Source organism: Haemaphysalis longicornis, unplaced genomic scaffold (assembly GCF_048455015.1).
Source record: "Haemaphysalis longicornis isolate Haplotype H1 unplaced genomic scaffold, Haemaphysalis longicornis Haplotype H1 scaffold_3, whole genome shotgun sequence".
Lineage (NCBI taxonomy): Eukaryota > Metazoa > Arthropoda > Arachnida > Ixodida > Ixodidae > Haemaphysalis > Haemaphysalis longicornis.
Window position 1 is genome coordinate 221817120 of NW_027526335.1, and position 16672 is coordinate 221833791.

The window sequence follows — 16672 nt, forward strand, 5'->3', positions numbered from 1 at the left end:
CCTTGAGTGTGAGGCCGGTGCGTGCTTGAAGTGAGATTTCGGACTCATTGCAGTGTTTTAAAAGGTTTAGTTACTGCTGCCTTTGACATGATCACAGGGTTTAAAAGCGCAAGAAGAATGCGGACACCAGAAGAGGAAACGAGGCGCCACTTCCAACTAAACTTCATTAAAGAAACAACCAGCCTTTATGTGTTGTACAAACATGACATCGCGCCACTGTGTTCGCTTATTAGGAATTCAATCTCTGTTGCTGAAAGGGCAACAGATGGCTTGCTGATGCACTCTTCACCCGCTTTTTCGATTCAGAACGCTTCGATACTTCAGGAAGAATCAGGCCATACTGTAGGTAATATGGCAGAACGTGTGATTGGCTGGTGTTGACGGCTATCAGATTAACACACGTAATTAGCGGACTCGGCGTGACGCGAGAGGTTGGAAAAGAGCCCAGTGTACTAGAAAACCTGGACTAGCAACAGCTTGATGTCGGCCAGTTGGTTCGACATGGTGACGGGGTTTAAAGGCGCAGTGTTTCTGTAACATATAAATGCTGGTTGTTTCTTTAACAAAGTTTAGTTGGAAGTGGCGCCTCGTTTGTCTTGCTCCCCCTCTTCTGGAGTCGTGCGCCTTCAAACCCGGTGGTCGTGTCGAACCAACTGGCCCACATCAGGCTGTTGATTGCCTGTGACAGCGAGCGGTGGGAATGGGAGGACCGAGGCTGCAGAAGTAGCGGCGCAGGCTACATCGCCGCAAACGCAGTGTCCGATAGCAGGACGGCTGTTATTTCACGCTAGTAATAATGGTTCATTTACCTGAAGTGAAATTTAATGCCAACAGGGAGGCGGCTAAACATGCCAACGTTACTCAAATTACGATCGTATTGAACATGCACCTTGGGGATTGAAATGGGAGGGCTGGGGGGGTGCGACGACTGTCACTTCGCTTTGCACAACTCTTGCCGTGGCTCTACACTTGTGCGTAAAGCCGTGTCTGGGATTACAAAAATAACAATTTCGGCATTCACACGATAATAAAAATGCCTTACGATTGCTTAGTTTTTCAATTCGATATTTTCAACGACACTCCACGATATATCTATGCACAGAGCCTAAAAATTTAAAAATGGTATGTAAAAAGGTAGTTCAGTTCGTACCTTGTGATACTCTGGTAGAAAAAAAGGGCTGTTTCAGTGTTCTGTACGTTCAAAAACTGCACTTGTCCCCCGTAAGTTGCCAAAAAATTTAGGTTTTAGGCTCCTAAGGTGGCATAATAAATGTCGTTCTTCTGCTCCAAATCAAGGTTCTTGTGCTACAGAATCAAGATTTTGCTGCTCCAAAAACTGCTCCCAAATTTGATTCAGCTGTCTCACCCCCGAGCTGTGCAAATTAAAGAAAAAAGCCCTGCCTCTACCACGTTAAATATATCCCGTGTGTCGTACTCTGATAGAAGCGCCGGCAGCGTGTTGGCCATCCAGTCGCTCACTGAAAAGATGGTGGACAACTCAGTAGTCGTCCACCATCTTTCCTCACTCACCGAACTCGGTTGTGTATACAAGACCATGCCACTGCTTGAAATTCGTCCGTCGAGGCCTGAAAGGTCTCGATTCCTAGTGAAAGGGCGACGTCATTGGCTTACTCATGGAGCACTTTTCTGTTGACGTTCACTGCAGCCACAGTCGCTTCCTTGAACCATATCAGGTAGATGTCTTCAAGCTTGGCCTGCTTGGAATTCATGCCGAAGCGCTGCACGTTCTCGTTGCCCAACAGTGGTGCACAATGTCGACGGCCGAGCTCGTTTGCCGGTTGGCTGTCGACTTTATTCAGGATGTCCAGCTTCTCTTGAAGGCATAGCTGACAGCACCCTGGTTGATTTGGTTGGGAGGAGCCCGTTGACTGTAAAAACCTTGCACACGCATCTCGGCAAGTGGTGGATTCCGAAGGGCTCCCACCTAAGGGCTGCCGCCGGCCCAAGACCATCGAGGCATTCTTCTCCTCGGTGGCTTGACCGTGGTAGACCTCACGCAACAGCAGCCTGGCCGTTCCCGGAGAGAGAGAGCCTGTACGTCGCCGCCAATTGCTTGCTGGACAGTATCTTCCGCTGGGCTGCGTGGGTAACAGCCGAAATTTTGCCCCTTGCAAACAATGTGGTTTCACTGGCACTTGTCAGAAATTGGTCTCATCCTGGAATCGTATCATCGAGATTCCTCTGTATAAACTCTGCACTCATTGGGAGATTGGAGCTTGAAGCAAGCATAGTTGCACTTGATGGCCAAGTCATTTCTCGCCAACGAGCAGGTTCTGGTGTGCAGCAGTGGTTGCTCCCCCGGCAACAAGCAGAGGGGCATTGTTGTTGTTGGAGACGCAGCAGAGGGCATGCTGAGTTCCCCCCGTGTGCAGGGACGCATGTGGCCGGCTGCCCGGTCACCCCGAGTTCAACCCGCGCACCCTGAGTGTCCCCGAGGGCTTCAAAAGCAAGCTGACCCCCGTGAGTAGTGTGTGTGGGCAGGAGGGGGGGCGCTGTGCCCTTCTGGAACGCGGTTCCCCTCCCTGTTGCAGGCCATGCGGCAGTGGTGGGAGATGAAGGCGCAGCACTTTGACGTCATCCTCTTCTTCAAGGTGAGTGGCCGGCTGCTCCGGTGGTGGGCTGCAGTGGTGGCACCGCTTCTCAGGTCACCTTCGTGCCAGTGCACTGTATGGTGAGGAACAGAGGGAGAGGACATGCCACTGGCCGAGGCTGGCCAAAGCAAACGCAACTTGGGCAGGGCTTGCAGAACGTGCTGTTTTTGCTTAATTGTAAGGCACATTAGTTACATGGCAGTAGGAACGGTGGGGTTAACAATGGAAGTTGCGAAGTACAGTTGAATCCCGATGCAACGAAATTGACGGGACGCGCGAAAAATTTCGTTGAAGTGGAAATTCATTGAGGCGAAATCTGCCCCTACACACCACGGAAAGGCCAGAAGAATAGACCCGATATTATCCGCATGATTGACAGCATAACGCGATGTTTAGAAAAAGGATTGATGCGCAATTGCGCCACGCTTATTTGGATTATAAACGTACGAATGGTTATTTGTTTTTGCCTGCATGTAAAGAGCGCGTTACGGAAGGGGGGGGGGGGTTGAAGAAATGCAGTCGCAAAACAAGTTACTGCACGACAAGGCACATCTACTGAGCTTATTGCTAGCACTGCTCGGCCGTCGGAAGCCCCCCCTCTCGCTCGTGGTAGGCAGGAAAGGTGCCGTTATCTTATCCTCCATGTAGTTGTCCTCCCACTAGGCACGGCGGCAACTGACCTTGGCAGGCAAGCCGCGTGTGCTTGCATTTTATCGCCAGCGCGCGCTCCTGTCTAAGATAGGCTGACGCGGGTTCACGACTAAACAAGAAAACATTATTTTTGCGTTTGACTTTGAAGAATTGTAGAAGGAAAACTGCAACGACAGCTGCTCACAACGCATACATGACGGCGCCGCGCCAGCAGCAGAGCACATTCGCGCGATTTTTACTGGATACGGATTGGCTTTGGCTCCAGCCTGGCGAACCAGACCCGCTGGGCCTGCGCCTCATGTGAAGACGGCCAGCCACATCGTTATCACAAGCAAACAATGGCGCCCGCCTATGAGTTTGTTTTTGTTTTGGGTGGTGGTGTGGGCGCGTGGCGCACGTTTTCGGAGAAACTAAGCGCCTTAAATGTATAAAAAGTTGCAGATAGCTAGCGTTATGCTTATTTTATTGTGAAACAAATGTTCAAACCCAGCCACAATGAGCGAAAATTTCGTTGAAGCGAAAGCACTCCCAACAAATTGTTTTTTCTGACGAGGACTTTGTTGCATTGACTTCTATGGCTAGCTGATGGGGAATTGGAAATATTTCGTTGCAGCGGAAATTTTGTTGAAGTGGACTTCGTTGTAGCGGGATTAGACTGTACACATAAAAGCGCCAGTGCGTACTGCTGCTGTTACCGCATGCGCTGTGCTTGTGAAACAGTCACACCTCGATATATCGAACACGGGTATATTGAATTATTGCCTATATTGAACGCTTTCTGTATCACTCGGGAAATCGCATGCATTTCTAATTTCTCTATTTTGAACGGGACGGACACGAGTTGGATACTATATCGGACTCCGCCACCCCAGACCGACCGCTCGCGCCCTGTTGACAGAGGGCAGCAAGCTTTTCCGCAACCCCTCCGAGGATAGCGGTGGTGCACTGTAGCTGCAGTCATCGATGGGGCCCATTTGAACGGAGCCTGTGCTGCACCGACTGCTTCTCGGTTGTGCTGCACCGGTCGTTGTTATTGTACTTGTGGGTGGGATCAGCTTTGGGCCTGTCGTGTGTCGTAAGATGGTTCGTGTCGGGATGGCTGCAAATGCGAAGAAACGAACGTCCCTGACATTTGCCGCAAAATTGGAAGCAATCCAGAGCGTTGGGAAATCGAGCATTGCTGGAGCTTCAGGCATGCCAAGAAAGGCCAAGGCAGAGCAGAAGCAGCACTCAGGCGTGTGCACAAAGCTGCCTTTGAAGATGCTGAGAAGTCCGTTGTGGCAACAGACGGCCATTCACTTTGTGCTCCTTCTCGGTGCCCGGAGCGGTTGGCTGCAACGTTTTCAGGCCCGTTTTAGCCTTGTCGGGAAGGCGGGTTGAGCGAGGAGCTGGAGCCGCACCAGAGGTTCAACGCGGACGAAGCAGGGCGGTTCTGGCAAAAGCGCGTCTGGCAGGGTTGCGTGGCAGTTCTGCTGGCTGCCCGCCTGGATGGAAGCACGAAGTTGCGGCCATAGGCAGGTTTCCAACCCCACGTTGCATGCCCCAGTGTTGCGGTGGCGTGTGCCTGGCACAGGAAGCCTTGGATGATGTCCCAAAGGCGTGGGATGGAAGGTCGAAGGCGTGGGATTCGTACCTGGTGCGTCACGGCCGGAAGGAATGCCTCGCAGTTGACAACTGGAGAACACGCCTCACCGATGTCCAGCTGAGCATTATTGCCACCTAACACCACACCCAAACTTCAGCAGTTGGACCAGGGCATTGTTCGCACCTTCAAGTCCATCTATGAGCACTGGCTGGTTGACATTGTTAAACTCTGGACGGGCCAAGATCTAGAGATGGATCTTTTGGGTGCTTTTCAACTGCCAGCAGCCTCTTGGGACAATGTCAAGCAGTACACAAAGCTAGCTGTTTTCGGCATGCGGGCTTCATTGGCCGTGCTGAATAAGCTTCAGAGGAAGCAGCCGAAGAAGCAGGATTGCACGGTACAGAGGAAGAATGCGAGCTCAAAGAAACCTGGCACAAGTTGGAGCGCTTTGTTGGTGCTAAGCCACGAAGGATGTGCATCTATGACATCGTTGGCGGTGACGACAGCACCGGAACAATGGTGGAGTTGACGGATGTGGAGGTCGCGGTGGAAGTTACTGCTGAGTAGACAAAGACGCTGCCGAGGTTGATCTCGCAAGCGCTGATGGTGCCCTATTATGCTGCTACTGCAGCGCAGTAGAAGGCACTGGCCTATCGCTTGTGGATCGCTTGGGGTATGTTGAGGACGCCCTAGTTAGACACGCCATTGCCAACAAGAAGCGGGCTACCAGTACTTTCAGCCAAAACAATAAATACTTTGTTGGAAGCTCCAAGTGAGTATTTATTGCACCATGATTCATTCATTCATTGATTTGTACAAGTTTATGATGTGTTTTTTATGTGGTTTCATATATTGAATTTTTGTTTATAAAACTATTTCGCAATCACCGCGCTGTTCCATATATCGAGGTTCGACTATTCGCCGCGAGATCGACATGTAGGTGGCGACAGCGTCGCGCTGCTAGTGTGGATGCTTCACTTAGCGGCCCGGGAGAATGCACACTGTGGGCGCACTTCATGCCTTTTTTGCGCCGTACGTGCGCATGAAAGGCACATACAAGAGTGGTATGCTGTAGTTCGGTTCCTCGATGTTCAATGTATCGCATGGAAGCGGCAAGAAGCTTTCATTACCACGCTGAAAAAGTAGCGACCCTTCGGCGACCCACCGGCAATTTCAGAACGGCTGAAATAATAATAATGAACCTGCACGCTGTGGCTCGTAGCAAGCTCGATATTTCCCGAGTATGACTTTGAACCTTCAATACAAACAGAAACAGGGACAAATTAGGAAGCCTCAATCTCTGGAACTCAGTTGAAGGCAGCAGTTTCAATCATTTTTAGTGGAAGCATGACGCATTATTCCATTTGTGGGATGCCTTGAAACGGTAACAGCACTTCGCTGCCCCGACACTTTTCGTAGGAGCTTAGGATAATCTTTCGTGTGTTCGAAAGGCAACATAGAATTTCGGAATTTTAACCTGCGCAGAGATGTAAATGTAAACGTTCAAGTCGGCCTATTAGGCTCAGCTTTGGTTAAGTGAAATTTTATCAACTTTGATGGCAGGTTTGGTGAATAGCGCTGTTGGGTCACTTATTTAAAGCTTTCATCGCAAGCGAAATTGCGAATTAAATTACTAACTCGCGGATCACAATCGACATCTCGTGTCTAATTAGATTTTGGCAAAGTGACTATAGCAGCTGGTTACAGTGTGTAAACCAGGCTTCTTGGACCTCACAGTGAGCACAAATTTTGTTACGGCTGCACTGTTGACCATTTTGCATTCCTTTTCAAATCTAACACGCGCCTAGAACAGCGAGATGTGTTTGCAGCTTCGCGTAATGTCGCTTGCGAAGACAGTTAAACAACAGTCAATCACAAAACCATAAAGACTGAATATGGAGTGCCCTTTTACTAACGTGACCAGACGTCCCGATTTAGGCAGGACACGTCCCGGTTTTGCGGCTGTGGTCCCACAGACTGCTTGTGGGACGGTGTTTTGTCCCGCTTTCGGCCAGAAATATGAAAAACGGGTATAAAGCTTCAGTGTCACTAATGAAAAGGGAGGAATGAAATGCGAAAGAAACTGTTTCAAGAACTTCAAGGAAAGAGTGCACACGATGGAACTAAGCAAACTGTGTGTGTTTCTTGCTTAGTCCGAATGTCTGAGCTGTTTTGTTTAAGTTACAGTGTACCAATAATCCATTCAGTGCACCCTTCTGCGTTGGACAAACGCTGGGTGGGCGTACTTCAGCACTTATTTACTTATTCAGCAAATGACGCTGTTCGTTGAACGTCAAAGGCCGAGGAGAAAAGTATGAAGCGAATGATCTTCCAGTCGAAGCAGAATTTCGCTGAGCCTGAGTGTGCCACGCCCTTTCTTACACCCGTCCTGCTTTGCGGTCTGAGGAGCATGGTCCTTTTACCTTTCACAGATGTGGTAAAACGTTCCTATTTATTTTTCGTTGGGAAATAGCGCAACGGGTTCCCCTGTGTTGCCAACTGAACGTCGCTTTTGTATTGGCATTTAATTCTTGAGGATTGGTTAAAAAGGGCGCGGATAAAAGTCTTGTGTTCTTTTCCTGCCAACGTTCCAGACGCAACGAGAAGAGAACGCATGTTCCGTGACTAGCCAAACGGTCGCGATCCGTGTTATCTGCCATTGGAAGTACCCTAGGCATAGTGTTCCGTAGCGGTGGAAAAGCAATACTTCAAAAGATAAGCGTCAGTATTTGGAAAATTGACTAGCCCTCTTTCCACTTGAGATTTTCTGATTCCGACCAAATCGGCCAGTTGGCTCCCGGCGGAAAGCACACGTTCCGCAGGTCAGCTCGGGGGGAGAGGAGGCCTTCCCCTGGTCGGGGAGAGGGTGGCGACAAGCTGGTCCTGCCCGGCATGGCCACTCGCGAAAGCATGTGCAGGTGAGGCGTGGGGAAACAGCCCCCGTTCTCACCGTCTTGTCTTGCCCCTGGGCCAGGTGGGCAAGTTCTACGAGCTGTACCACATGGATGCCGTCATCGGGGTGGAGGAACTGGGCCTCGTCTTCATGAAGGTAACTGCCCTGCTCGCCCTCTGCAGCCGAACCAGCTGGGCCCCGACTCCGCTTGCCTGTTAGCTGGGGCAGTGCTGGTTCTGGCCCCGGCTTCAATGAACAGGGTGACGCCCCGCTGACTTTTAATGGCTGTTCGTGCATCCCTGTAAAGTTCAAATTTCGCCCCTTGTAGACATTCTAGTTGCTCCTGCATAGGTTAAAACTTTATCTCCTATTTCTTCACCAGATCTCTTTTAGTGTTGTTTTAGTGTGATGTACGTTCAAAACTGATTAAGAAGTGCACTCCCCCCCTTCTCCCCCAGTTGCCAGCTTCTCAGGGGACATAATAAATGTCGTTCTTCTGCTCCAAAATCGAGGTTTCGCTGCTCCCAGAACTGCTCCCAAATCTGATTCAGCTGTCTCACCCCTGCTTATGTGAAACGGCCAGGGAAAAACATTGAAGCGCTCTGGTTTTGGCTGTCCCAAAGTTGCATCTGCGCTGCTTGGCGCACCTGTGCTGTGTGTGCCGCCCAGTGTGGCCGAGTGTTCTGCACTGGTGCAGGGGGAGTTTGCGCACTCGGGCTTCCCGGAGATTGCCTACGGCCGCTACTCGGAGGCCCTGATCCAGCGGGGCTACAAGGTGGCCCGCGTCGAGCAGACCGAGACCCCCCGCATGATGGAGGAGCGCTGCCGCCAGAGTGCGTACGGGCTGCGGGGCTGGTGCAGCAGGGGCTCCAGCTGTGTGTCTGTCTGCCTGTCGGTTTGGAATGCCTCACGGGCCCCTTGGCGGGGGGCATTGAGTAAGGCGAGGAGCCACAGGTCGCGCAGAATTTCTTCACGCAATATATAACATAGCAGAACAAGTGATGGCCACAAGGTTTGCAGCGCAAGACGATAACAAGGGAAAAGAAAAGTCAATTGCATAGTGCGCACTTATGGCAACTACACATAAGAATGAAAAGTGAACCGAATACAATCAGGGTAGTAGGTGATGGAAACAGCAATAGCCGACAATACGGACGCGACACGCACTAAGGAGTTGCAGTAGTTTGTAGTACACACAAAAGAAAAATCACCTGAAAGAAGGCAGAACCTATGCGCAAATGCAGAAAACATTTTCAGTGTAGAACATTCATAATCGGGCGCAAAGTGCGACTCGAAAAAAGAAAGAAAACAAGAAAGACCATGCTGTGGTACAAAGACAAAAGGTTCGTGTGGGCTTCAAGTACATCTTTAGAGGTACATACGAGGGATACAGGACATAGCAGAATAAAAAAAAATGTGCAAAACAGTGGTAAGATCTTATTGTGAAAAGAGAGTAAGCAGCAGCTGACGGAAAGAATTGTTGTCTGATACTGATGCGATGTTATTTGGAAGGCCATTCCACAAACGGTTGGCGTGAGGAAGAGCAGATGAGTTGAATGCATCAGTTGACCCGTGTAACCGCGTGAAATGGACGTGATTATTATACAGCCTGCGTGAAGTAATGGAGGGAACATCAAGGTGAAGTGGGCAAGGTCTGTTGCTGCACACGTATTTGTGAAAGGGGCAAAGGAAAGAAATGTCGCGGCGAGTACTCAGGGGTTGAAGCAAAAGGCTGCCTTTAATTTGCGTTGTGACGCTGCGATAGTCATGATTGCGTGAAATGAATCGGGCTGCCCTCAGCTGTGCATGCTGCTGTTCTGATGGAGGCGGAAAGCAAAAACGCCCGTGTGTTTGATATCGTTAAAGATCTCCAAATGGTCAAATTAAGTCGGTGCACCTCATTGCGTGTGAAGCGTCGGCGCGTTAAACCCCACAACTGGTGAGCTGCCAGCGGCCACGCAGCGGTGCACGCAGTTTGCTCTCCCCCGGCCCGTGCAGTGTCCCGTCCGAGCAAGTTTGACAGGGTGGTGCGGCGGGAGATCTGCCGCATCACGTCCCGGGCGACGCGCACCTTTGGCGCCCAGGACGGCCAGCTGTGTGACCCCGAGCCGTCCTTCCTGCTGGCCATCGTCCACCGGGTGAGTGCACCTGTGGTGTGTGCTCCTCGGCTCCTGCTGACCAGCGCGGCTTTCTGTGCGCAGGAGGTGGAAGGCCGCCCGCACTTCGGCATCTGCTTCGTCGACACCTCGGTGGGCAAGTTCCACGTGAGTAGTACGGGCCTCCGGGCCGGCTGGGAGGAGGGCTTCTTTTCCCCACTTCAAACAGGGCTCGAACGGGGCCCCACCTGAGGGCTGCATGCGAGGTGCTTTTTCGGTGTGGTGCGCGTGCGGTATGCCAAGGGGGACCAGCTGAGGCCCGCTATCCACATCGCCCCCTTTGGTGGCAAAGGAGGGGCACTGTTTTCATCGCACACCTGTAACTGCTAAAGCAGTAGGATCACCATGATGGCGATATTCGTACAGCCGAACCCCACTGCAACAAACTCCGCTTCAACGAAGTATTTCCTATTACCTGTCTGCCGGAACAATTGTGGGGCTCGTTTTCGCTTGAATGAAATTTTCACCGAGTGGAGCTGGGCTTGAACGATGAAAGAAAGCACAGCACCAGCCACCTGTAGCATCTTATGCATCTGCACCGCTTGAGGCCGATTCATACGGCGGATAAAACCACCGATTCAGACCGCGGAATGCGTACCACGGGATGCGACGTCATTGATTGGTGACCCTAGCGAGCGAACCCTGGGGCTGACAATGCCAGGCTTCATTTCTGTTCCCCATTCTGGAGGGGGGATGCTGTGCTTGGGCACGCACAAGGCTGCATAGTCTAGCAACCGCGCCTCTCTGCTGATAGCAGTGGGCGTATTGAGATCGCCGCTACGCCTTCGTTTATTAACATTTTTGGGCTTGCGGGCCTTTTTCCTGCGGGACGCGGGCTTGTTTCGGCACGGTTGCACAGCGGTGCGGGGCATTTGACTTGACGGACACAAACACGAGTGGCCAAAACACTGATCGCAGCGTTCATCAACTGCCTGCCCAGCAGCGATATCGCAAGGAGAACGGACGCAAGCCCACAACAACATCAGGAATGATGATGATGATGTTTGAATGTTAATGGCGCAAGGCCAGCTAGGGCAAAGAGCGCCAAGAAAGTGTTGATGAATAGGTGACAACTAAAATTGATTAGAGGGAACACGAATAAAATCAATTAAAAGACTATGAGTACGGCTGGTGTACAGGGCCAGGGTGAGGACCAAGAGTGGTTAAAAGATAAATAATGTGGCTGGTGTATAGGACCAGGGGTAAAACTATGGGTGGTATGAGATGAGCTGTAAGAAGTGAACTTCTGAAAAAAACTTGAAGGCGCGCTGAACGGAAAACATGGCGTCGTCTCCTAAAAAGTATGACGGATGCAATGAAATGTGTTGTCTGTAGAGTTCTCTGAAGTAATGTCGAGTGCCTTGCATTGAATGAGGATGTGTAGCTACATCAGAAAGCCACGAAATGTAGGGTGCGTGAAGCGACAGCAGTGAAAGCAGGTGTTCAAGGAACATAGAACCAGAAAATCTGAGCGCCACATCTTTCCTGCATGCGTAGGCACGTTCTCATTCAGTGCGTATACGTGATCTTGCGCGGCTTGTTCTCGTGGCCAATGCTACGGCGCTTGAGGTCGGCGTCTATCTCGGCCACCACCCTCGGCCACTCGAACCCGATGTGCAGATGGCCCGTGCATCGAGAGCGGGCTCTGTCCGTCCGTGCTGTCATCTGCTCGCTCCGTGGGAATGCTTCCTTCCGCTGACGTCGTCAGTCCGGCTGCGGACGCTGTGTGGACCCCCTTTGGTTTCACTGAAAACCCACTGCTTGGTGGTGATAACGATGTGGCTGGCAGTCTGTCGATCAGGCGCAGGCTCGGTTTTTCAAAAAGCCAGATCCGTATCAGTTGCAACTGGGATGCCCTGTCGCCGCTATCCCGTGGTGGATGCGTTGCAAAAGCAGCTGTCGTGGCAGTTTTGCTTCTGCCATTCCTCGAGGCTTTCCTGCTTAGTCTCCAACCCGCGCCATCCCGCACTAGCAGGTCCAGTGCCGTCGTGCCCAGTCGGGGCGCAAGACAACAGGCGTGCCACATTGGCGAGTGAGCAGCTCTATTCCTCATCCTGTGAGGCGCTCTTCACATGCGGGCGACCACAGGTTGCAGGGGTGGGGGAACACGGGAGCAAGGAAAAAGGCGCCGACCGCAGCAGCAACAAAACGTGGGGGACAACGCTACTGCCAACTGACTTTTAATTTTGAAACAGCACCTATGTACATTAGCAAAATGGTCGCTGTAAAACAGCGATATTAGGAGGGAGCCTTAAAAGATAGCCTTAGCAATATGCATTGTCACTTGCAACGCTCGGCCGTTTACATCTGTGAGCCACAAGTTGACAGATAGTGCAGTTCCTTTGTGGACAGTGATAGAAGGGGAACGCTGGCCACCTAATCCATGAAATTCCCCCCTCGCTTCTATAATTTCTTGGGTCGCCTGATGCCTGTGTCCGCCTATAACCGTGCATTGTTCAAATCGCAGCCTGCCACCGCACCGGAGCCACTGGCAGCGTTTGAGGTGATGTTGTGTTTGCGCAAGAATCGTTTTGGGTACGCCAGCTGAGCAAGCTTGTGCCAGAAGTGGAGCCGTTTCTCAGGCACTCGCTGCTGTGTCCTTCCGAGCGTTTGTGATTGCCTTGCGCCACCACCTGCCACTTTATCGGAGCAGTCACACACGAGAGGTGTTTTTGTAGCTTTCCGGTGTTCTTACGCTCATAGGAATTGCTCAAGTCGAGGTCAGACTAGTACGTCGCAGATTAGTTCGAGAAATTGCAGTGCGATACATCAACCCCCAGAAAAGCCCCATCTTGGGGGTCCTTTAAGCTGGCCTTGAACAGGGGCTTCACGTGCAACTCTCAGCAAAGCCATGCATGCCGTGAACAGGTCAAACACCTCTGTGTCCCCCCCCCCCTTTGGGAGCTAGCGCTTCCCACCACTGCGGTGTTTCACCAATGGTCCACTCTTGCAACCACTGGTACCTTTGTTGTCCGAGTCAGCGTTCGTCACTCCTTTTCCTAAAGATTGCATTATGTGGTCCACGAGGCCGAAAATATACGAGGGTATTTATTTTGTCCTTTTGTGGTATGTTGGGTCATATTTCACCATAACAAATTCCCGCTTCAGGGGGGACGTGGCTTTCAAAATCAACTTTTTTATTTCTTTGTGGATTTTGATGAAAATTGGCACAGCAACTGGAAATGCTTCCGTGATAACACCATAAAAATTTCAAGCTAATATTCTGAAAACTTTTTTATGTATTAAATTTTCTTTCTGTTCCGCTTGTACCGAGCTTGAGCGGCTTATAAAACATGATAGAAAATTTGTTCGAAGTGCTTTGCATTCCCAAATGAATGGACGAGGTCGTGACAGTTTTAGAATTTTTTTTTTTACAACACAATGTTTTTTAGTTTTCATTTTTTTAGAGGTTAATGTGCAATAGGCATGTTGACTGTGAACGATTATGTGAATAAAAAAATCACAAAAAACAAATCTGGAAAACCAAGAGTGTCACGACCTGAACTGTTCATCAAGGAATGTAATGCAAGAAACGGAATCAAAATAGACCCAGCGGTCACAAAGAAATCCCTGGTACAAGCGACACAGGTGGCAAAAAAAACTGTTTTGAGAAAACGGCTTCCAAAGTTGCAACATAGGTTTCACTTATCAAAAGTCGTCACGGTTGTAGCCTTTCATGTCCTTTTGAACATGGGGCTTCTGGAATGCCTTGCCTTGAAATTGGAGTGCCTTTCACAGCCTTTCTCTTTCCAGAAAATATCATTTTCAGCTCCTCTGTGAAGAGTACATACCCCACTTTGCAGATCAAATGAAGGGGGAGATGGGTTTCAATGGGCTTTCAATGCAAAGTAGGTTAGCTGGTTGGCTGTATCGCACTGAACAGCTTCCTTTTGCAGTGTTGTCACCATGGCAACAAGTTAAGCATTTTTTTTACTTAAATTTGAACATTTTTGGCTTTTTTTTATGCTTTATCATCTTGCCTGGCACAGCAACTTAGTACTCATACGTGCAGGTGTTCATTGCCAAAAGTTTGCATACCACAAGGATGAAAATTAGCTACTTTGAAGCTTGGTAGAGTATTCTGCATAACTCCCAACTTCAATGCAAGAGCATATTTTTTTACTACTTTTGACATTCAAGGCATCCAATATTTCTCGCAGCAAAGCCAGTATGCCCTGAGCAATGGAATCAATAATTTCACTAAAAAATCACTGTTAAATGCTGCGACAAACGTACATTTTTAATGCAGAGAACATATTTTTATTCCTATATTACTAACTCAAACCTGTTTGCATGAAAATTACAAGTGCACGGGAAACGTTGCGCAAGAAAGGCGATATGGCTCGCGCGCATCTTAGCGCACGCTTACCGCGACATATCGAACTTTGATTACAGCTGATATGGCTGGTCAGGTCGCTTTTAAGATTAAATCTAACGACGCAGGCATTAATTACAACTACTGGCGTTCAATCGTAACCGGTTGCCCAGTCATGTGCTGCCCCAATGCGCGTCGGCTATGCCGTGCGCGCCGCAGCGTTTGACGCGTCGACCGTTTCTTTCTCAAGGCTAGCGAGCCCACAGTCAAAACACAGCAATAACTAAGCGTGTAAACATCGCAAACCCGACCAAAAGTTCACTTCACGAACCGCTATTGCAAGCGCGCACACCGCGTCACCCTCCGGGGTCTGGCGACGGTAGAGTCACGCGCACCACGAAGCGTTCGATGACCTCCTCCTTTCGAGCCACACAACTTCCCGTAATCTGGCTCGTTATCTCCGGCATTCCCACCGCGATAACGTCCGTGTTGAATGCCATAGATTGAACAGAAACTCGGCCGAGCGAAGCGGCGAAAATGAACTCAAACCGCTCGCTACGCAGCTCAGGCGGCCGCCATCTTGCATTGCGCCCGTGACATCCAATCAGGAGGGTCGGTGTTCCGCGCCCCGACCGAAGACCAATAGCGCTTCAGCATCTATTTCTAGCTTCGTATGTGCGTCGTTTCTTTTCTGCCGTTTGTGCGCTTGTGAATGAACGAAGATAAAAGAGACGAGCAGAACCGGAAAGACGATCGCTCGGCCGATCTAACCATATCAAAATGGCCGCGCCCGGTGGCACCGGTGCGGAGATAGAGCGCTCCGAAAATTGCCGTTTTTTCGCCCTTTTGCGCTGATAGTTTGTCACCGCGCCTGACAAAAGTATTTTTTTATGCCACTTTGCGACGCTTTTCAGCCTAAAAACTTTGCAGACGCATAGAATAGGAAACATAGAAGCCGAATATGTGGGTTTCAAAAAAACGATGTTTTGGTCATTTTTCCGAAGTTGAAAGCCGCGTCCCCCCTTCAGTGAAATTTTTCACACGTCTCATTATTTTTGTCGTAGTGGGATTTGACTGTATCGTGCAAAATTCACGTCAGCAAAACCAGACTTAGCGAGCGAAAATGTTTTCTCTCATTTCACCTGCCGAGGTAGGGCCATTTTTTTTTGCCCCCTGACCACGAAGGCCGTAGAAAGTGCCTACCAATTAATTCTTGCGTCACCTGTGCACAGCGAATGCACTTGGCTGTGCCATGCAAGTCCTTCTTGGCGTAGTCTTTTTTTTTATGCGGAATAGGGGACGCATGTTGTGAGAGCGAGCCACTTCTCGCCACGCCCCAGCAGGTGCGCAGGGCCAGCGTCAGCTTCTAACACCTGGTTCTGTGCCCCGCCCAAGGGGGTCAGGGGAAATGTGTCGCCGCCCTGAAAGAAGGAGCCTCACCTGGCTGTGGTGCTCAAATGCAGCTGACGTCAATTTGGCATGCTTGGGAGTTGATTGGTGCCACAAATGTTGCTGGGGTTACCAAGTGCGATGGGGGCATTAAGGAAGCTAAGCACCATCGAAGTTGGCAGGGTGCATGCAGCAGACATGGGGGGAGCCGTTCTCGGGAGTGTGGCCTGTTGGGCAGGGGCGAGCTGAGCGTGTGATGATGCGCCCTCTCCGCAGCTGGGCCAGTTCGAGGACGACCAGTTCTGTTCCCAGCTGCGCACTGCCGTGTCCCACTACCCGCCAGCCCAGGTGAGTGCGCTGCTGCTGCTGCTGCGGGGGCGGGAACTGGGGAAGTGACCAGGGATGGTGTCGCCTCGGAGGCCACTGGGGTGCTGGTGAACTGGCCACCGAACTCTGCCGAAGCCTTGAAGGCCAACTGCACTCAAATTTTTTCTGCTCCAAACTTGATCCAAATGAGTAGTCTATGCTCTGAAAATCACTAAGCTTCGTAAGCACCGAGCAGACTAGGCACAGTCGTTCAAAGTCGCTCCGTGCAGACGACGTCGCCGAAACAAGTTCTGAGCGGCCTGTGACGGAGGTTGGGAAACCGGCTACTTGCCCGGCACTCCCCCGGGCGCAGGGACACGTTCACCCGGGGTTTCTCTGCTACACCACCGCGCTGTGCCGCCGTCGCCAGCACATGTTTAAAACTAGCCGTATCGGTAGCAATATCCGCAATTTTTTTTCTCGGTGCAATAAAAAAGATTACAAGTCTACATTCACTATTCACGTGCTTGGGAACGTTCTGGAGTTAGCAAAACTTTTTTACTTGAAAATAATATTTCTGCTAAAAAAAAAATCGCGACACGCACACTTGGCTTACATTTGTCATTCCTACTGCATCTATCACAGAAAAAGATCTTTTATGAATTCTTGACTACTTTCACTTCTGCGTCCAATATTTGCAATATTTGGGCTGGGCCAATGCCACCTCCATCCCTTCAACCTGTCCAAAGTTTTCCTACCTTACTA

At 50.4% G+C, this 16672-nt stretch overlaps 1 protein-coding gene across 3 annotated transcripts in view; it reads left to right on the top strand.

The window, feature by feature from the left end:
* Msh6 (DNA mismatch repair protein Msh6) overlaps positions 1-16672 on the top strand; it is a 102322-nt gene that overhangs the window by 19498 nt on the left and 66152 nt on the right. For all 3 annotated transcript variants that reach the window (XM_077705085.1, XM_077705086.1, XM_077705087.1), the window contains 7 exons: positions 2394-2481; positions 2553-2612; positions 7823-7897; positions 8439-8574; positions 9740-9879; positions 9943-10005; positions 15878-15949. In XM_077705085.1, coding sequence (XP_077561211.1) covers positions 2394-2481; positions 2553-2612; positions 7823-7897; positions 8439-8574; positions 9740-9879; positions 9943-10005; positions 15878-15949 — 634 coding nt within the window. The remainder of the gene's footprint in view (positions 1-2393; positions 2482-2552; positions 2613-7822; positions 7898-8438; positions 8575-9739; positions 9880-9942; positions 10006-15877; positions 15950-16672) is intronic.